The sequence below is a fragment of the Muntiacus reevesi genome, chromosome 19 (genome assembly GCF_963930625.1).
Source record: "Muntiacus reevesi chromosome 19, mMunRee1.1, whole genome shotgun sequence".
Lineage (NCBI taxonomy): Eukaryota > Metazoa > Chordata > Mammalia > Artiodactyla > Cervidae > Muntiacus > Muntiacus reevesi.
In genome coordinates this window covers 17,495,600-17,517,505 of record NC_089267.1, presented here as the reverse complement: position 1 = coordinate 17,517,505, position 21,906 = coordinate 17,495,600, and the positions used below count along the sequence as shown (strand labels likewise).

General features: G+C 33.5%; 1 protein-coding gene across 2 annotated transcripts in view; it reads left to right on the top strand.

The window, feature by feature from the left end:
* PHIP (pleckstrin homology domain interacting protein) overlaps positions 1-21,906 on the top strand; it is a 120,835-nt gene that overhangs the window by 87,442 nt on the left and 11,487 nt on the right. For both annotated transcript variants that reach the window (XM_065911834.1, XM_065911833.1), the window contains exons 25-36: positions 1,153-1,260; positions 1,779-1,903; positions 2,032-2,114; positions 6,914-7,025; positions 7,183-7,244; positions 9,352-9,507; positions 11,790-11,910; positions 14,477-14,602; positions 17,514-17,583; positions 17,994-18,047; positions 18,305-18,454; positions 21,631-21,783. In XM_065911834.1, coding sequence (XP_065767906.1) covers positions 1,153-1,260; positions 1,779-1,903; positions 2,032-2,114; positions 6,914-7,025; positions 7,183-7,244; positions 9,352-9,507; positions 11,790-11,910; positions 14,477-14,602; positions 17,514-17,583; positions 17,994-18,047; positions 18,305-18,454; positions 21,631-21,783 — 1,320 coding nt within the window. The remainder of the gene's footprint in view (positions 1-1,152; positions 1,261-1,778; positions 1,904-2,031; positions 2,115-6,913; positions 7,026-7,182; positions 7,245-9,351; positions 9,508-11,789; positions 11,911-14,476; positions 14,603-17,513; positions 17,584-17,993; positions 18,048-18,304; positions 18,455-21,630; positions 21,784-21,906) is intronic.

Below are 21,906 nucleotides of genomic sequence, written 5' to 3'. Positions count from 1 at the left end.
TTATAGCTCTTGAAACAGATTTCTAGAGAATTGTAGCAATTTTATGAAGTATCTCTGTTTATGTTTTGTAACTCTGTATGGAAAAAAGGAAAATTAAGAGGAAAGCTTTAATGGTATTGTTTTTATGGCTACTATAAAAATTGCAATAGCAAATTAAATATTGTAAGAGAATAGAGGTTTATTGGCATTTTAAAAACTGGTATGTATTTTTTAATAAGAGGATGTTGTGGCCAAGTTTTCTTTTTCCTAAAATAAAATATATGGTAAAGGAATAGCAAAATTCAGCATTTGTTTATTTTTAATTGAAGGATAATTGTGTTTTATTTTTATTTCATAGAAGTATTTTATCAATGTTTAAATAACTATAATGTTCATAATATGTTTCTTAGATCTTTAAAAAATGTTATCTTCCAGTTATTTAATTTTTTAAGAAAATATGATTAGTCTTCATTTTGGATTATGTTTTTGTGAATTTGAAATGAAAATATAAGATACTAGATAAAATTTTTCCACTCAGGAGTATGTCTCCTTGTTTTTTCTATAAATGTTAAGAGGCAGGATTATCTGGTATTCAATAGGTTCACAGTTAAAAAGTTAGGATAAACTTGGATAGCATTTTTTAACAAGCCCAGCTATTTTAGTTGTGGGAAGAACACTTGGTATCAGAGTGCTATATTCACGTACCAGTTCTAGTGGTAGTCAGGAGTCACTTGTATTTGACCTCCGTAAATGAGAGTAAATATATGCCTTGCTCTCTTCATAAGGATAAAATATATATGAAAATATATTTGAAAATATATTTTTCATTTTAAAATTCCCTGCCTTTGTATAAACTGCTTGCTACAAAAGTAGGTAAACAATAAGCTAAACATGACCCCAAGTTACAACATACTTTACAATGTAAAATAAAGTGATGAGACCAAAAAGCCAAAAAATAACTGCTTATCCTTAACCTTTTAATGTTATTTAGAACATTTTGGTTATTATTAAGTAGGACAGCTCAAGGAAGAGGAGGAACGATAAAATCAAAATATTAGAATTTCTTTTCATTTACAGGACATTAAATTCTCTACAGTTTTAGCTGATACTGTGCATCTTGGGTTAAAGGAAACACATTCAGGTTTTAAAATTGTGACTTTATTTACTTTTTAGGTTTATTATTTCCGACAAGGACATGAAGCATATGTTGAGATGGCCCGGAAAAATAAAATTTATAGTATAAATCCCAAAAAACAACCATGGCATAAAATGGAACTGCGGGTATGGTGTTTATAATTTAAAGCGCCAAAAGATGTGATTATAGAGAAAATTGTATTGAATGTTATTTTTTTCACTATAAGAAGCTGTATCATGAAGATACTACCTTTTTCTTTTAATTGAAACAATTCATAGGCATAGATTTTTAAAGAAACTTAAGATTAAATTATATATATTCTAATAATTTATAAGTTGGGAGTAAAATGTAATTATGGTGAGAATTGGACAACATTAACATATTAAGGCAAACTTCATCTTTGTAAATTTGAAAGTATTTCTAGATTTATCAGCAATAGTTTAAAATTATTTCTCAGTCTTTGGAACTGTATTAGAAAATTCTTACTTCAATAAGGTTTTCTTTCTTTTTTTTAAATTGATGTATAGCTTGCATACTATCAGAGTGCACCAATCTTAAGTACACAGCTCAGTGGGTTTTTATACATACATACATACAGAATAGTCACCTAGTCTTAACAGTTTATTTTGTGAATATGGTTTCTTATTTTCTATATCTTCTTCAGGAACAAGAACTGATGAAAATAGTTGGCATAAAGTATGAAGTGGGATTGCCTACACTTTGCTGCCTTAAACTTGCTTTTCTAGATCCTGATACTGGTAAACTGACCGGTGGATCATTTACAATGAAGTAAGGACTGTTGAAAGAGGCAGTGGTTTCTTAGTATTGTAGATTGCTTTTCAAGATTTGGGTACATTTGAATGTATTTTAGATATCTGTAGCTATGTGACCTGATCAATTTGTTTCTGTTTTAATAGGTACCATGATATGCCTGATGTTATAGATTTCCTGGTCTTGAGACAACAATTTGACGATGCAAAATATAGGCGGTGGAATATAGGTGTGTTATTTATTTAGAAGTTGTAATTCTTGTTTTATCTGATAAGTGATTTATATTTTTCATAATTTAGATAATCAGATAGATATTGCCATTTGTGGCAGTGTCAATAGGAAAGTAAGATATTGTATCAGGAATTTGGGGCATTTTTTTGTTTGCTTGTCTGTTTTAAAGAATGTTAATACTTTTAAACTAGGTGATGCTGAAATTCGAACATTTTTTTCTCATATTTTGTAATTATGTATAAGATTGTTTATAGCTATTCCTTTTGTTAGTACCTGTACTGAAATAAATTTTTATCCAAAAGAATTAATAACAGAATTTGAACTTGAAACAGAAGAAGTCTTCCGTTGAAAATGTTTAATTGGACTGGGACTAAAACTAAACTGACCTTTTTCTTTTATTGGTTACCTCTGTTAAAACTAATATTGTAACCAAGACTCAAAAAAACTTTAAAAAACCTTAAAGGTCTCCAGGCATTTAAGGTACTTTAATTTATGTACAGATGGTTATGCTATTTACTAGAGTATTTAAGCATTTCTAAAAGGACCACTCTGAAGTAGCAAATGGTGCCTTTATGCTGTATTTTGCTTTGAGAAAGCACCTCAGTTGATACAGCATTTCATTCCTCCTCCAGTACCATTGGAAGGCATTAGTGTGGTGACTTGTTTATTGTTTGGTCTTGGTAAATACAGAAATTTACATGTGTGCTATAGTGAAAGTCATTCACTTGTGTCTGACTCTTTGCAACCCCATGGACTGTACAGTCCTTGGAATTCTCCAGGCCAGAATACTGGAGTGGGTAGCCTTTCCCTTCTCCAGGGGATCTTCCCAACCAGGGATCGGCCCAGGTTTCCTGCACTGCAGGCGGATTCCTCAGCCCCTGAGCCACAGGGGAAGCCCAAGAGCACTGGAGTGGGTGTACACGTGTGCACAAAAAGAAAGATTATGGAGATGCAGTCATTAAAAACAAGGACATGGAAGCTGTAGAAAAATTTACATCCCATGTACTATTTCTCTGAAAGCTTTGAAAGATGTGTTCCATCAAATATCGTTATTCAGTCGCTCAGTTGTGTCTTAACTCTTTGCGACCCCATGGACTGCAGCATGCCAGGTTTCCCTGTCCTTCACCACTTCCTTGGAGCTTGCTTAAACTCGTGTCCATTGAATCGGTGATGCCATCCAACCATCTCATCCTTGTTGTCCCCTTTCTCCTGAATTCAATCTTTCCCCGCCATCAGGGTCTTTTCCAGTGAGTCAGCTCTTTGCATCAGGTGGGCAAGATACTGGAGCCTCAGCCTCAGTACCAGTCCTTCCAATGAATATTCAGTGTTTATTTCCTTTAGAATTGATTGGTTTGATCTCCTTGTAGTCCAAGGGACTCTCAAGAGTCTTCTCCAACATCACAGTTCAAAAGCATAAATTTTTTGGCACTCAGCCTTCTTTATGGTCCAACTCTGACATCCATACGTGACTACTTGAAGAACCATATCTTTGACTAGTCGAACTTTTGTCGGTGAAGTAATGTCTCTGCTTTTTAATATACTATCTAGGTTTGTCATAGCTTTTCTTCCAAGGAGCAGGCATCTTTTTAATTTCATGGCTGCAGTCACCATCTGCAGAGATTTTGTTTGGAGCCCAAGAAAATAAAGTCTCTCATTGTTTCCCCATCTCTTTGCCACAAAGTGATAGGACCTGTTGACATGATCTTAGTTTTTGAATATTGAGTTTTAAGCCAGCTTTTTCACCTTCATCAAGAGGCTCTTTGGTTCCTCTTTGCTTTCTGTCATAAGAGTGGTGTCATCCGCATATCTGAGGTTATTGATGTTTCTCCCGGCAGTCTTGATTACAGCTTGTGCTTCATCTAGCCTGGCATTTCACATGATGTACTCTGCTTATGAGTTAAATAAGCAGGGTGACAATATATAGCCTTGACCTACTCATTTCCCAATTTTGAACTAGTCCATTGCCATGTTTGATTTTTCTATCACATAAGGAAATAATAAAGACTAGGAATCTCAGTAAGAGACAGGAAATTCAGGACAGGAAAATGCCAAAAGAAATTCCCAAATAACAGTCAGAAGTCTCAGAATACTATCTGTCTGGCAAGTCTGTAGAACAGTCCAGAAGACACTGTCCTCTTAGAGTGAAATCTTTAGGAGAAAAAGTAAAACCAATAAATTGTCTAACATGTTTGACTTTGACTTTATTGTCATTATTGTGGGAAATTATCTATTGAAGAGTGTTTTATAGTTTGAGCTGTTAGAGAATGTAGGTAAATGTATTCATAAAATTCAGAGAAAATTAAGTGATTATACAGATTTTTGCAAGAAAGGAATTGTGTGCTGTTTGACTTATTAGTGAACAATGTTTATACAGTATAGTCACGACAGAGGAGAACTAAAAATGGATTAAACAAAATGCACATACCCTTTATATACAGTTACATTTAGAGAGGCCAATACTTCATATCTGAACTTGATAAGTAAAGAAATAGCTATATGCTCATTTAGAAAACTGTAGGTAAATTCAAGAAGAAAGAATTAAAAGTTCTTGGTTTTGGATATAAGCCTTTGGTACATGTGATTTTTAAAATTATTTACATGTGTTGATAAGATTAATTTCATCTCTTACTTTTTAAAATTTTATTTATTTTTGGCTGTAGTGCATCTTCGTTGCTGCATGGGCTTTTCTCTAGTTGTGGAGAGTGGGCTTACTGTCTAGTTGCGATACCCAGGCTTCTCATTGCAGTGGCTTCTCTCACTGCGGAGCACAGGCTCTGCGTCCTGCGGGCTCAGTAGTTGCAGCTCCCGGGCTCTGGAGCACATGATCGGCAGCTGTGGCGTTCAGGCGGGCTTAGCTGCTTTGCGCCATATGGGATCTTCCCGGATTAGGAATCAAACCCCCCGTTTCCTGCAATGGCAGGCGGATTCTTTACCACTGATCCACCAGGGAAGCCTCCTCATCTCTGATTTTTAAGGACATGCATTTGCCAATGAGTTGGCAGAACAAATATTACCAGTTAGAATCCAGGAATATTCCAGAAATGTACTGACAACATAAGTAAGGAGAGAGTGGCAAACATTGGCCATATTGAAGAGAGATTTCAAATGGATGTACATCAGAATGTTCTCATTTGGAACTTACAATTTTAAATGTATAGATTACTGTTAATGTTTCTTCTAAAGTTGGTGCTAGTTAATCTTCTATTTCTGAAGACGTTTTTACCAACTGCCATTTAAAATTACATCAGTAATAATTACTTCGGTCAGTCCTCAGATACACTTAAGGCCTACTCTGGTAGACTCCATTCCTTGCCTAATTTTATTGTCATTATCCTACAGTATCATTCATTGTGGTTAGGCACATGTTATCCAGTTCTTCCTCTTTAGCATAATGTCATCAGTCTAAATAGGATCATAAGAAATCACATATGAAACTCATTACTATGTTTACTCTTAGGTGTTGGTGATGTCAGTAATGCTGTTTCTTAAATTATGTAATATCTTCTGACTAAGTATGGCATCACTAATATGAATCTCAGGAGCAATTAGAGACTCTCTAGTAATAGCTCATGTTTCCCTGTTAATACTTGCTGTTTTAATGCTTGAATTTGAACCTAAATTTGATCCCAGTGCATGCTTACCCAGAATGTATATATACACACATACAACTCAGCAATATGTAGTTGTGTTCTATTAACTTAGCCTAGTTCCAACTTTCCTTTTTTGTCATTAAATTTATTTTTTTTGAACTGTTTTATGCTCTACAGTTGGCCCTCCATAGCCACAGATTCAGCCAACCTTGTAGCAGAAATATTCTGGAGAAAAAAATTTCCAGAAGGTTCCAAAAAGCGAATTTGAATTTGCCTTATGCTGGCTAACTATTTACATAGTATTTACAGCTATTTTGATAGCACTTACATTGTATTAACTATTATAAATAATCTAGAGATGATTTAAAGTATGTGGGAAGGTATACATAGGTTATATGCACATACACATGATTTTATATATGGAAATTGAGTATCCACAGATTTTGGTATCTGAAGTGTCCTGCTGCCAGTCAATCCGCCACAGATACTGAAGGACGACTACATGTCTTTGTACCTTGTTAAATCCTTTTTGGTAAAAAAAAAAAAATAAAGGTAGATATAAACACTTTTTTAAATGGGTTTGAAAATGAAACTGATTCAGATAAGATTAATTTGTTTAAAGTGACATGGATAAGTTATTTTAACTCAAATCTTTCTGACTTACCAGGAGAAAAATGACTTAAGTACTATGAGAGCTAAGAAAGGGGAAAGCATAGCAAAAAGGCAGGGAGTAGTTAACAGTTTTCATATGACAAAGAGGAAAGGTGAGGGAGATAGCTTATTAGGGTCTTTGAGGAAAGCAGTTTTCAGTAATATGACAGTAGTGGAATGCAGTTGGCTAAGAAAAGGTTATAAAGAGTGCTGTCTGTTTTACAGAGGTTTTGTTTTTTCTTTCTGTAGGAGGGAAAAGTGAGTGTAAAGTAGTAGATTGGTAAACTGTTTAAAATAAGAGTGAATTTCTCCTTACCCCATAGTAAAAGGTAAAAAATGGTCTGAAAGGTGATAAGTCACACTTCAGGTGTGCTTTTCTTCTCAGTATTGCTGATTTTATTTGTTTACTAATTTATTTTGGAGTGTATAGGTCATTTTTCGTAGATTTTTTAATAATAATACAGACTTATTAGTATCTTAAAGGGATGCTTTGGGAAAGAAGAGCAGCAGCAGCATTTCATTTAAGAGTAATGAGGTGGCTTTTATTCTTGTCCAGGTGACCGTTTCAGATCAGTCATAGATGATGCCTGGTGGTTTGGAACAATTGAGAGCCAGGAACCACTTCAGCCTGAGTACCCTGATAGTTTGTTCCAGTGTTACAATGTTTGGTAAGGAAGTTTTGTGTTTTGGTTCAGCCTGACTTGCTTTGAATGTTTTCCCCATCTGTAAAACACTGAAGTAGTTATTTTATTTTTCAGTGTGATTTTATTGAAATTGCAATGCGGTGTTTAGATTTTTTAATATAAAGATTTTCCTTTCTTTAAGCTGGGACAATGGAGATACAGAAAAGATGAGTCCTTGGGATATGGAGCTTATACCTAATAATGGTAAGTGTAAAGTTTTTTGTGTCTATGTTACAGAATTCATTTCTTAAATAAAATTCTGATTTGATAACTTATAGGTACAAAGAGTTCTTAATGAAGAACAAGTAGAAAATATTCATTCCACATGCATTTTTATTGACCCTGGAGGTAGGGGAGGCATAATAGTGAATAGACTAAACATAATCCTTGTCCACTTGGAATTTGTAGTTTAAGAGGGAAGGTTGAAGATAATTAACAGCAAAATATACTGATTTGCTTGTTATTATTCACTGTAGAAGATGAGCACTTGGGAGCAAAGATATTTTTACAACTTCAGTAAATACGTAGAATACAACATAATACTGAGAGGTCAGGCTTTTTTGAATGAAGTATAGATTCATATCCTAGCTCTGCTATCTTTTCTCTGTGTCATCTTGACAAGTTCCCTTAAGCCTTGAAACTCAAGATGCTTAGGATTCAGTCTTTGAAACTATAAACTAATACTTTCCTTACATGGTTGCTGTGAGAAGTAAATGATATCATATGTGTAAAGTGCTTATTATAGAGCCTGACACATGTAAGGTCTCAATGAATAGGTAATTATAATTAATAATAATAACTGTCATCTTGCTTTTGGCCTGACACATCGCCTTAGAATTTGGAGTTAGCCTTTGGCAGCAAGTATGACATCTTCCTGGAACTGAGAAAAGAACAGTGTGTCTAAAGCCTGGATATTGCATTTTCTATTTCATTGCCCATATTTGTTTCAGTTTAAGAAAATAAAACACACGCAACTGTATGTGTCTAAAAAGGTTTAAAGAATGGGGATATGAGGACTTCCACAAATTATCTTTTACATTAATTTTTTTTTTAAATAGTGTGTTGCTTTTACTATCAGATAAGAATTTTTAAAAAAGAAAAACAACCTGACTTGTAACATAGTGGAAGTGATTATTTATAAATGGAATTCCTCAATAATTACTATATTCAAAAAAATAGAAAAAAGATAATGTGAAAAAAGTAAACCCAATCTGGTAAATCTTAGAAATGAGAAAATGGTCATGCTGATTTTGATTAAGACTAGTTCTTTCTAGAAATTGTCACTTTGAGAGACCAATACCAATAATGTCTTTTTCATCTCATTGCTAAATTAGAGTTGTTTAATACTATAAAATATCTTAATCGGCTTGTAAATGTATTACATGACTTACCTTCCAGTTCTATTTCTCTCCTTTGTGAAGGTTTGAATTTGAAGTCACATCAGACTATTGTGAATGTGAGAGAAATGAAGCTAATTGATGTAATGCCTGGGGTATTTCTTGAAATGAATGAGTAACAGTAATACGCTGTTGTTTCCTACCTCAATATATTGCTGTGTGTGATTTTGTTGTTTTTGTTCTATTCGGGTATACATACATAGGCACTCAAGAGTAATTACATTTCGAGAAGAGGAGGAGTTGCATTAACAAATAGTAACATATTTCCAAATGTTTCTCTCATGAAGTCTAGTTCAAAGAAAAATTGCCTTGGCAGATTTGTAGTTTCTATGTTACCACCACCCCCTAATTATTCTATTAAAGATTCAGACATGCAGAAAGCATACCTTCATCACTTAAGAGCAAAAGCCTAAGCATCGTCTGTCATTAGTCATAATTCTGACTGTCCCTACACTTTTATAAAAACAGTGAGGCTTTAATTAAAACATATCTGAAAAAAAAAAATACCACTTTTGTTGAAATTCACCTGGCATGTTTTATCAGTAAATATAGAGATTATATATTATGAAATGATTAAGAAATTTTTTTTTTAATTTTCATAATTTTCATGATTTTATAGGAATATTTTCTCCTTCGCCTGTAACTGATAGCAGAGCAAGTTGTGAGGTGTAATTTTGGAGAAGTAATTACATGCTCATCTAGAAAATTAATTATGAAATTAATGTTTTAAAGAATAAATTTTATTGACTTGAAACATAACTTTCTTTTAATGAAAATAAAGAATAATACTTACCAAATCTTTACAAAGGTATAGTTTAATTTTATAAAAATGTCAACTCTGATTTCTAAAGGTAACTTAAATATTAGTTACATTACCACATATTTTCATTAAATTTCATTTCTTTCTATTTCAGCTGTATTTCCTGAAGAACTAGGTACCAGTGTTCCTTTAACTGATGTTGAAACCAGATCATTGATCTATAAGCCTCTTGATGGCGAATGGGGTTCCAATCCCAGGGATGAGGAATGTGAAAGAATTGTTACAGGAATAAACCAGTTGATGACACTAGGTAAATAATAGTAGCTTATGAATATATATATATATATTTTTTTTCTCTATATGTGTGTGTGTATGTGTATCTATCCATCTACATATATATGCATGAAGATAGCTAGAAAGTGTTGCCAGTAAGCAAAGGAAAGAAACACATTTTTATTCAGGCAAAATTTTTTTTTGTAATATCGTAAGTCATTGTTTTCAAATATTTTTAAGTGATTTTTTTAATGCAATTTTACACAAGACTCAAATATCTAAAATACTTATAAATGCTTTAGTTGAATTTCAGTGCCTGCCAAAAGTGTTCAGACTACTGCACAGTTGCACTCATTTCACATGCTAGCAAGGTGTATGCTCACAATCCTTCAAGCTAGGCATCAGCCAGTATGTGAACCAAGAGCTTCAGATGTGCAAGTTAGATTTAGAAAAGGCAGAGGAACCAGAGATCAAATTGCTGACATCCATTGGATCATAGAGAAAGCAAGGAAGTACCACAAAAACATCTGCTTCATTGACTACCCTAAAGCCTTTGACTGTGTGGATCACAGCAAACTGTGGAAAATTTCTTAAGAGAAGAGAATACTAGACCACCTTACCTGCCTCCTGTGAAATCTGTATGCAGGTCAAAAAACAACAGTTCGAACCAGACATGGAACAGTAGACTGGTTCCAAATTGGGAAGAGAGTATCTCAAGGCTGTATATTGTCACCCTGCTTATTTAACTTCTATGCAGAGTACATTATGCAAAATGCTGGGCTGGATGAATCACAAGCTGGAATCAAGATTCCTGGAAGAAATATCAACAACCTCAGATATACAGATGATTCCACTGTAGTGGCAGAAAGCAAAGAGGAACTAAAGGAGGAGAGTGAAAAAGGTGGCTTAAAACTCAACATTCAAAAAACCTGAGATCATGGCCTACAGTCCCATCACTTCATGGAGAAAAAGTGGAAACAGTGACAGACTTTATTTTCTTGGGCTCCAAAATCACTACAGATGGTGACTGCAGCAATGAAATTAAAAAGATTCTTGCTCCTTGGAAGAAAAGCTGTGACAAATCTAGACAGCATATTAAAAAGCAGAGACATCACTGCTGACAAAGGTCCCTGTAGTCAAAGCTGTGGTTTTTCCAGTAGTCATGTTATGGATGTGAGAATTGCACCTTAAAGAAGGCTGGGCACCAAAGAATTGACTCTTTCAAATATGGTACTGGAGAATACTCTTCAGAGCCCCTTGTACTGCAAGGATATCAAGCCAGTCAGTCAGTCAACCCTGAATGTTCATTGGAAGGACTGAGGCTGAAGCTCCAATACTTTGGCTTTGGGAATCAGCCGACTCATTGGAAAAGACCCTGATGCTGGAAAAGATTGTGGGCAAGAGGAGAAGGGAGTGACAGGATGAGATGTATTTATGGTATCAGTAGTGCGGGACAGGGAAGCCTGGTGTGCTGCAGTCCTTTGAATACAAAGAGTCACACACAAATTAGAAGTTGAACAACAGCAAACTGAATTTCAGAGTGAGGGCTCCAAAAATGCCAGGGCTACCAGTGAAAACTGTAGATCCTCCAGAACCTAATTTTAAAACCCTTGACATACTCAGGCTGGCATGATGTAAATTAGAGGAGAGGAGAGTTGAAAGCTGAGTTATGTGGGTAGCTCTACCATTTTCCTCTTAACTTGATGTACATATACACAATGGAATATTGTAAAGGGAGAGATGAGGGTATATGAACTGCTTTGCTTTGTTTGAAGAAAGAACAGTGACCGTAGATTTATCTGAACTCTGGGTAGACAAAATACATACTCTTTGAGTAGGGAATCTGCTTCAAAGAGTCCAAGGCAGAAATTACTGTGAATAAGAGCTGAAGACATTGGAGACACATATTGGATGATATTTTCATCTGATGTCTTTTATAAGATGGCAACTCTTAATGAATTACTGTCTCAAATACTGTCTTAAGTAATTTTAGTAATTATGTCAAAACAATTACTGCCAAACACATAACATAGATTCAGGAATGACCTGGTTTTAATTATGGAAGTACATGTGGATATTCTTTAATAGGTCATTTGCCAAAGAATCTTTGAATAACATTCCTAGAACTTTGCAATACAAATGCAGACATAATAAAAAGTAAATCTGTGTTAGCTAGACTGTATGTTTTTTCTGTCAAAAGATAGTGGTAGACTAATAGTTATGTGGATTGGAACTTAAGGCTTAATTCAAGCAGAAATTGTGAAGTACTTTAAGCAATAAAAAACTGAATTTATAAACTTAATTTTTTATTTATTTTAGATATTGCTTCAGCATTTGTGGCTCCTGTGGATCTGCAAGCGTATCCTATGTATTGCACTGTAGTGGCATATCCAACGGATTTAAGTACGATTAAACAAAGACTGGAAAACAGGTTTTACAGGTTAGAATCATTTGCTTGCTGTAGCTACTGCCAAAAGAAAGCTAATGATTCTGTCACCCATTTACTGATCCTCCATAGCAGTATTTCTCAAATTTTAATGCACATCCCATTTGACAATGGAATCATGTTAAAAATGCAGAATCTGGTAGTAGGTTTAGGGTAGACCTGAGATACTGCCTTTCTAAGAAGTTCCCAGTGGTACTGGTGCTGCTGGTCTATGGACCACACTTAGAAATAAATATGAATTGACGGTCAGTCTCTTCATACTGTGTTTTATGAAGTAGTCCAACGTATTTTTATTTTCTCCTAGAGCACATTGAGATATTTGTTCATGGATTTTTCATAGAACAATATTAAAAGTTATTCTCTTATTAATTTAGCTTAATGAATACTTCTTAAAAGTGAAATTAGGAAAATTTGGGCTCTTTATTATAGTTGTAGCTTAGTTTGAAATATAACTAGCGTTTTTAAAAGATATAATTTCATTTAATTTGCATCTGCTACTTAGCAGTATTGATAAACATTGAGTTCTAATCTTAAGCAGATTTTGTAGGTTTATCGGCTAACATGTCTTAACAAAAAGTAAGATTAAGTTCATTTTTTTGACAGAAATGAAATCATCCTTTTAGCTTTTCATCTTTCTTAATGACTTTTGCTTAGCAGACCAATAGCATTTTAACTTAACTAATACTGCATTAAAACTTAATTTTTGTGACCTGTTTTATATTACTGCAATTATTTATACTGCTGTTTATTTAAGTTACTATTTAACTTACGGAAAATTTTCATCATATTTTGTATTCATATTTTTCTATGTAAATTTTTTTCTATATTCTAATAGTTGAACTACATCTACAAGGATGAATTTCTGCCATCTCTAACCATTGTTAAAAATGTACTTTCTCATAGAATTCTGCTCAGCATAAGAACTGCTAAGGTGTACTCTTTACATTGCAACTTAATTATGCTTTTTGGCTTTAGCCTAGCTTAGTAATCAATTGAGGAAAAGATCTTTTGAAACAGAGTCCTTTCTTAAATTAGAAATGGCCTGATTTTTAACCAGATAATGTAGTTATAGACCTAAGTTATGTCTTATTTCATAATAATGAAGCCATCATGTCCTATTTCACTGTTTCAGGCTCTTTTGCTTCTCCTCTGCTCATTGGCTTCAGACTTCCTACAGTTTATAGTTTCCCTCTTTGGCACTTCTAGGTCACAGTCTTAAACCACTGTCAGTTTGCCCTACTGATAATAAATCCTCATGCCTTACTTTACACATAGTTTCTATGGGGTACCCTGAAAATGGCCTGTGATTCTTTTATTAAAGAATGAGCCATGGAGATGCTATTGGAAACTTAAAGAAGCTTTTCTATATGCTTTTACATGCACAGTTACATATATATAGTTTTTTAAATTCCATATAATTGTTTTCTGTTTACACATCAGTAGGGTTTTTTGAGTATTTTCTTCCATGTCATTTTAAGCTGGTTGATATTCTGAAAGTTACCTTTGGATGTTTCTTTAGTTAAAACTGAAATAAAATAAAACTCCAAAATTTTAGTACAGTTGACTCATGAACAGCCTGGGTTTGAATTGCACAGGCCCACTTACACATGGAGTTTTTCCAGTAATACCTGTACTGTGCTATGCTCAGTCACTTGGTTGTGTCTTGACTCTGTGTGACCACATAGACTGCCAGCCTCTTCTGTCCATGAGATTCTCTGGCAAGAATATTGGGAGTGCATTGCCACGCCCTCCTCAGTAACACCTGTAGTACTACATAATGCATGGATGCAGAACCTTGGATAGGGAAAGCCAATTCTAACGTTGTACCCAGATTTTAGACTTTGAGGAGGGTCAGTGCTCCTAACTGCTGCATTGTTCAAGGATCACCTATATCATTAATTTAGTGTAAAAAATTTTTTTTCATTTCAATAGATTTCTTAGTATACTATATATTTAGTATAGTATATATATAGTATATACTATATATACTATATATAGTATATATATAGAAATAGTATATATTTCTTAGTTAATAAATATAAAAATTAAGTTTTTGTATTTTTGTGTCCCTTAAGCAGGCTATTAGTTAGCTTTTCACTTTTAAATGTTACTTGATTACTAGCAATAGAATTAGATTGAAATTGGTTGTTTCCCTTTTTATGAAAAAGTTAGATATGTTTATTTTTAAAATTGACACCATACGTGAAAAGAATATATAAAGGAAAAACTAAAACTCCACTGTTTCTCTCCTCTTCATGCTCTCTTTATAGTCTCTCTCCCTAAATGAAGGCCCTGTTGATAGTCTAATGTGTCTAATCCAGACATTTTCTATGCCTATACATAATATTGCTACTCTTTCTTTACCCTATGACACAAATGAAATTCAGTTTTTGGTTTTTTTTTTGGAAACAGTTGAGGTGTGAGTTTTATAGTTCATTTAAGACTGTGAGTTAAGACTGCAATTAGAAAGTCAGAATGTCTTGGTTTTAAAATGTGTTTATGTATTTCTAAGTTTATTCTAAAGAGGCTAATAAGACTTGTGCATTTTGTTTGTTTAAAGGCGAGTTTCTTCCCTAATGTGGGAAGTTCGATATATAGAGCATAATACACGAACATTTAATGAGCCTGGAAGCCCTATTGTGAAATCTGCTAAATTTGTGACTGATCTTCTTCTACATTTTATAAAGTGAGTTATTTTTCCACACTTAGTTATATTACTGTAATAATTAATGGTGGTATTTTAAAATGTAAAATGTTGAAACAATACAATCATTTTTTATTATACGTCTTGTCATACTACACAAATATGTGCTGTGATACAACCACAGGTTTCTCTCAAAATAGGAAGCATATGGAAGTTCATTGGCTGATAATAATTATGAAATCATAGAGATTGTATTACAGTTGTGTTCTGATTTACATAAGAAAACATGGATGTCTCTCTAAATCCAATGTTAGATAATAATAGCAAGCTTTTATTGAACATGCAATGTTGTAGCTAAATAAGCTCTTCTAAGTCAAAAATCTAACAGGTGGGAGAGGTCATTATCTGGAATTTACAATTAAGAAAATTAAATCTTTTAGAGGTTAACTTGTTTGATTTTCACAGTAAATGAGTGTCTGCCATTTTATTTGAGAACCTTTCACCTTAATATTGTATTATCCCTGTCAGGTTTATGAAAAAGTATTCAAATAGGTCAGCAGGAAACTGAACTTAACATTCAAGCCTTTTTTCTTCAAAGTGAAGTTTATTTCCTCATTAATTAATCCCATACCAAGAGTGATAGAAAGCTATTCTTCTTATGACAGTAGGGTTTTTATTTCCTTGTCTTATGGATGTTATGTATTCATAGAATGAGTTGAGTCTTCTAAATTGAAGCTGGAGGAATGGATCATACGTTTTGTATAAAATACAGCTCTGGAAAAAAAAAAATACAGCTCTGAATTCATATTAAGGTTATTTATATTTGATAATTTTTTCTCATTAATAGAATAGGATATTTTATAACTTAAGTTTCAATACTCTCCTATCAGCTTCCATTTTTATATAAAGGGGTTATTGAGGCTTTTTATTGAAACATCTTCAGCTTCATTCTCATTATTCAGCTTAATCGTAGGGTCCCTTTTCTTGGTGTTAGGTGGGTTTGTTTTTGTTTGTTTTGCTAAGGAATGTAGGTAATTCCAATATGAAAAACCAGCAAAGAAAATTAGTACGGTAAGCTTAATGCCCTTCCTCTACCTTATTCTCTAAGGAAATGCTTTGCCTTTCAAGTAGTAAGTAGTTCCAGGGCTGTTGTTGCTAAGCTTTTGCTGATTTTCAGTAAAATTGATAATCAACATAATAAAAATTTAGTTATCCTCAGAAAACTGTTTATATAACTTGGTTATAAAGTTTATAATATCTTAACTAAAATTTTTAATTTTGCGTTTTATTGTGTATGCTATGACCATCTTTTTTCCAAAGAAATAGGGATCAGTAGAATCACATGATAAATTGATATTTTAGCAAATTAATCACATCTGGAATAAGCTTTGAAATTGTATTTCTTTCAAACAGTTATTTAGAAATACCTCATGAAAATAGAGTAAAATAATAGTGCTTTTATGTTGTATATTATCTAAAAGTGGTTTTAGATATATACAGTTTTTTAATGGTATATAATTGTTAAAAACCACTTTAAGCTGGCAGTACTTTTCAAGATGTTTTGTATGTCTTGAAATTTGGTAACTACTTTTTAATTATTTGGCCAAATTTCAAGTAATAGATACATACAAAGTGCTGTAATAGATACTTGGAGATAGAAAGAAATGCATAATTACCCTCTTAATACAGCTTTATAGGGTAGATAAATAAAGTAAAGAGTTTGTGTGAATGTTTGTATGAAGGATAGGGCCACTTCTGGCTATGAGAGTGGGATTTCAGGCACAGGGAGAAGTATGTTGAGATATATGGACAAGGTAGATAGTGATTCAAAAGTTAGATGAAAGCAAAGCACTTCCAGGGATGGGGAATGGCATGAGGGAGAGAAGTAAGGATTTGTTAAGGGAACTGAGTGAATTGAAATCAGGTGAACTAGAGAGTACATGAGCAGAAGTAATAGTGGTAGAAGTGCTAAACTTAAGTTTGGACCGTATCACAGAGGACCTCAAATGCTGATCTAACAAACTACTTAAAATAGGAGCATAGGGAGCAAGAAAGAGGCTGTTGAAAATATTTGTGCATGAGAACAGCATGAGGCATGCTGTGCCTGAAAAATACTGATTTGACTGCAGTGTCTAATGTTAACTGATGAGGAAGAGACAGAAAGCGAAGGACTATTGAAATTATTTTAACATGAGAATAACATGATGCAAATTGCCTAAAAAAATACTAATTTGACTGCAGATTGAATTCTGTAGCTGACCAAGTAAGAAGTGATGGAAACTTAATTTATCAAAAGTGAGAAGCAGGCAGATGTCGAGAGATTTTGAAGGTGGAATCACAGAACTTGACCAGTGATTACGTATATAAGGAGGAGGCAAAGGAAGAGATAGGATAAACCATTCATGACTGTGTGAATGAAAAACAGTTGAAAAGGGAGAGTGGGAAATGACAATTGGGTTTAGACATGGGAATTTTAGATGGTGGTAGGAATCACCTGAAGAGTCAAACCAGGTTATAGGAATTTGGAGTTCATTAACACAGAAAAACTGCAGATATATAAGATGATCTGGGCAAAAGGTATAGACGATAGCTAAGGACAAAATTTTAGGGAATGCCTACACTTAAGAATAAAAGGAAGAAGGAATAGAAGACAGGAGGTAAACTAGCTATCTCTTGTAGAATGAAGAAGGAGGGAAGGCGTTCTAGGCACAGCAGTGACCTGAGCAATACCTGAGATGGAAATTGGGCTTGGTGTAATGAAATGGGCCAGGGTGGAGGCTTCACGTGGAGGGGGAGGGGCAGTGGCAGATGTTTGCATCCGTTTTTGGAGTTAACTGATGAAGAAAATCTTCAGCTCAAAAGCTTTATCTTAAAATCTGGTTTTAGGAACAGGTTTAAAGGACAAAAATCTAGTGACTCCAATCTTGTATACTAACTTTTCCTTGTTATTTAGGGATCAGACTTGTTATAACATAATTCCACTCTACAATTCAATGAAGAAGAAAGTTTTGTCTGACTCTGAGGTATTTAATATTTCTTATGATTACTACATTGGTTGTGTCCTATATAGAAAAAGAAATTTACACATAGTACTTTTCAGACAACTGCTATTATGAAATCTTTTTTTTGCCTAATGCTATCAGTTAACTTTAAAAGAAAATGAGAATTGTTTCAGTTAAAATTGTTTTAAACAGTGGGTGGAGGGAGACTTTTTTAATGAGTCAGTTAAGTGGACAGAGGAGCCTGGTGGTCTAGAGTCCATGGGGTCGCAAAGACTCAGACACGACTGAGCGACTTCACCTTCACCTAAGTGTTAGAGTATAATATATACTATGGGTTTTCCAAAATGTAAAGGAGATAATTGGTATTAAAAGACTGTAGAATATAGTGGAACCTTGAATACTTTATTAATCTGATAATTCTTGCTTCAAAGGAAGAAGAGAAAGAAGATGCTGATGTGCCAGGAACTTCTACCCGGAAAAGGAAGGTAATAAATTTTTGTTTTAGCAGAGTACTTTATATGAATTAAAATGTATTGAGCAATTTTTTACTTTTAGTAGTTTCAAAGATAGATTAAGTATTACTTCCAAATCAGCTTCCATCACAGAAATGCATGGTTTTTAGAACTAGATGAGTGATGCTTTCTTTTATCTGAATTACTCTATTATTACCTAGTTATCCAAGATTAAAAATGAAAATTGTATTATATGTTATTTTATTGATATATTTGAACATTTAATTTAGGACCATCAGCCTAGAAGAAGATTACGTAACAGAGCACAGTCTTATGATATTCAGGCATGGAAGAAACAGTGTCAAGAATTGTTAAATCTCATATTTCAATGTGAAGATTCTGAGCCTTTCCGCCAGCCAGTAGATCTTCTTGAATATCCAGTAAGTATTTTTGAAAATCCTTGCCACTTTGATTTTTGTGTATATATATATATATGTATCTTAAACATGACAGTTTACTATTTATTTTTATGATTATAGTTTATTTATTTTTTATTTGAAACATGTTCCCATTATCCATCTGATTATGTAGAGCATCTAAATTGAACAGTGTGGTAAAAAAGAAGTAACCCTGGACTAAGACTCCAAAGAATTGAGTTATTGTCCCAGCTCTGCCTCTTACCAGTTCTTTAGTTTTGAGCAAGTTACTTAGTTTTTATATCTGGTATATTTTTACCATTTCCTTTTCCATTCTAATTTTATGGATTTATTATGGAAATTATCTAGGAAACAAGAATAATACTTATTAATAATTATTATTATAATCTCTAAGATTAATATAAATCTCTAAATCATTATTACAGAGTTATAGAAATGGAATGAGAATATTACTACTTATTAAACATTAAAATAGATTTTAAACTGAAACACTGTATGTAAATGTAAGGTGGTGTTATTGTATATGTAGGTTATGCCAATTTATGGAATTCATGGTAAAAAGTTTGAGTAAACATGTGATAAGTTTATTTTTTATTGTAATCTTAGCAATCTAAATTTAATTTTGAGTGATTTCTGTGTTCTTTGTTTCAGTTATTAAAGATTGTATGGTTCAGATGAGATTCATGGTTTCAAATGAAAATTAAAATTTTTATAAGAGATCATGACCTGGTTGTGGTGTCTGTTGTAGCTTTATAATCTGTTTTGTTATGCATGTATTCTAATTTGCAATGGTGAAAATAGAGAAATTTCATCAATAGATACCATAAAATGACTTTTTTCTTGCCATTTAAAAATCAAGAAACATGTAATCTTAAATATAGAAGATAAATCTTTAATTCCAACAGTGTGATAACTTAGGCTAATTCAAACCCTACCATCTGAAAACCTTTAGAAGAAGTACGCTAGTGCTGCAGGGCTCTGGTTTTCATGTCTTTGTGTTTGGAAACTGTGGGTCTCCCTTTGTTTCTTGCAAGCCCAAGTATTGTTTCAAAATCTCTAAGCCCAAGTATCCTCACTGAAAAATTCTGCCAGATGTTTAAAGAATTAACACAAATTCTACACATATCTCTTCCTCAAGATAAGAAATGCTTCTATACTCATTTTATGAAGCTAATTATTATCCTGGTGTCAAAAACAGACAAAAACTGTACTAAAGAAGAAAATGCAAAAATTCCTAATACAATATCGGCAAATAGAATTCACCAGTATATAAAAATGATTTTGTACCCTATGTGAGTTTTTTCCCCAGGGACATAAGGCTGTTTCAGTATTTAAAAATCAATCACTGTAATTAATTACTAAGGAAAAAATGACATCATATCAGTGCAGAAAAGGCATTTGACAAAATTCAGAACGCATTTCTTTTAAGAATGTACACGTTGGGGTATGGTATACTGTAATCGTTGTGGCCATGGGAGGCCACTCAAGAGAATGAGTCTTGGAAGGAAGAAATTTATTATACTTGCTTGTCCCAGAGAGGGTTTAACCAGATGCCACCTAAGACTCCAGGGCAAGCACAAGGTTTTAGTCAGGTTGCAGAAGATAGGAGGAAAGGAAAATCTTAGGCCAGAGAATTCCATGAGAGGCAAGGCTGGGCCTAGTCAGCAGCCTAAGATGGGCTGGTTTGAATTACTCCAGTGGACTTCGGGGTAGGAGGGTGGTCTCTAGCTGTCTTAATATTAATTCCTGACCTGGGATGATTCAGGGCAGAGGAAATACTGGTTGGTGTGTGGTTGCTTAAGGACATGGTTAATTTGCATACGAAAGATATATTCCTAGCACAACCCTTTGCTATTTCTAAGAATTGTCTAGTCCTTGGAAAGAGGCAGTCTCTCCTTAGGCCTGTATGGCCCCCCGCAAGTGTCAAAAGAGTATCAAGAATACAGAAAGTAAGATAATTAGTATAGTTGGCCCTATGATGAATGGATATCAATCAACTAGACCTACATAATGTAAGAAAACAACACCAGTAATGATAAAAACAAACTCTAAAGAAAACTAGGAATAAAAGGGAACTTCTGTAACTTGATAAAGAACATCCGTTAAAAAAACCTACAGCTAACCTCATGCTTAAACATGAAAAACTGAATGCTTTTCCCCCTAAGGTTGTGAGTGACGCAAAAATATCTACTGTTATTCTCACCACCGCTATTTAACATAGTACTGCAAATTGTAGCCAGTGCAGTAAGAGAAGAAATGAAAAGAAAAGGCATTGCAGATTGTAAAGAAAGAAAGAAAACTGTCCCTGTTGGTAAAAGGCAGTTTTACTGTTTGCTTTATGATCAAACATACTTGATCATAATTTAAACTTGATGGGGTAGAGTCAAGTTACTATATTCCAAAAAATACAATTACATATTCTGGGGCTATGGAAAAGGTATAGTATTATTTATTCCTCTTAAAAGGTAGCATGTTTAGATCCTTTTATACTAGTCTGTTGCTTTTTTCTCATTTCATTTGTCTATTTCTATTACTTCTAATTTGTTGCTTTATTTTATACATGGTTGAGTAGGGGAGATTGAGTGATTGCACTTTCCTCCGTAAAATGAAGTATAAAGACTTTGTGACAGATGTTTTCATTCCTAATTCTTGATTTGTGCAAAGTTCCCAATTGTACTATTGTATTACTGAAGTTGAAGTTACTATAATTAAGCCCTTCACATTAATGTGATGCTATATTTTCGTTGTTTTTATGTCAGTTTTAAAGATACAATTATGTTTCAGTAAATAAGCAGCCTTATGCGTTTATGTGTAGCATAAAGTTTTGGGTTTTTTACATCAAACTTATAGTTTTAGAACTGAGTTTTTCAATATTGTTTTAATCTCCTTTTCCCAACACAACTCCATGCTATACCTCTTTCAGAAGGCAAAAAAAAAAAAAAGTAGAATTTATAAGTTCTTGAATGAGAGAAATCCTATGTTGATTGCAATAAAAGGTAATGGACATGAAAAATAAAAATAAAAACTGATTTGGGAAAAAAGGAACCTTGAAGAGGGAAATAAGAAATGATTATTAATAGTTCTAGTAGTTGCAGTCATCACAGAAATTGTATATGACTCTTTTATGAGAAATAATGCATCATCATTACTATTAATATGACCTGTTTTCCTTCTCTTAGGACTACAGAGACATCATTGACACTCCAATGGATTTTGCTACCGTTAGAGAGACTTTAGAAGCTGGGAATTATGAGTCACCAATGGAGTTATGTAAAGATGTCAGACTTATTTTCAGTAATTCCAAAGCATATACACCAAGCAAAAGATCAAGGGTATATAATTTAATTGCTTTTTTTTTCTGTCTAAATTAAGTGAAATTAGTAGAAAAGTATTTTAGGTAACTAGATGCTATATTTAATTAAAATTTAGAGCCGAGTTGACAAACTATTAGGTTC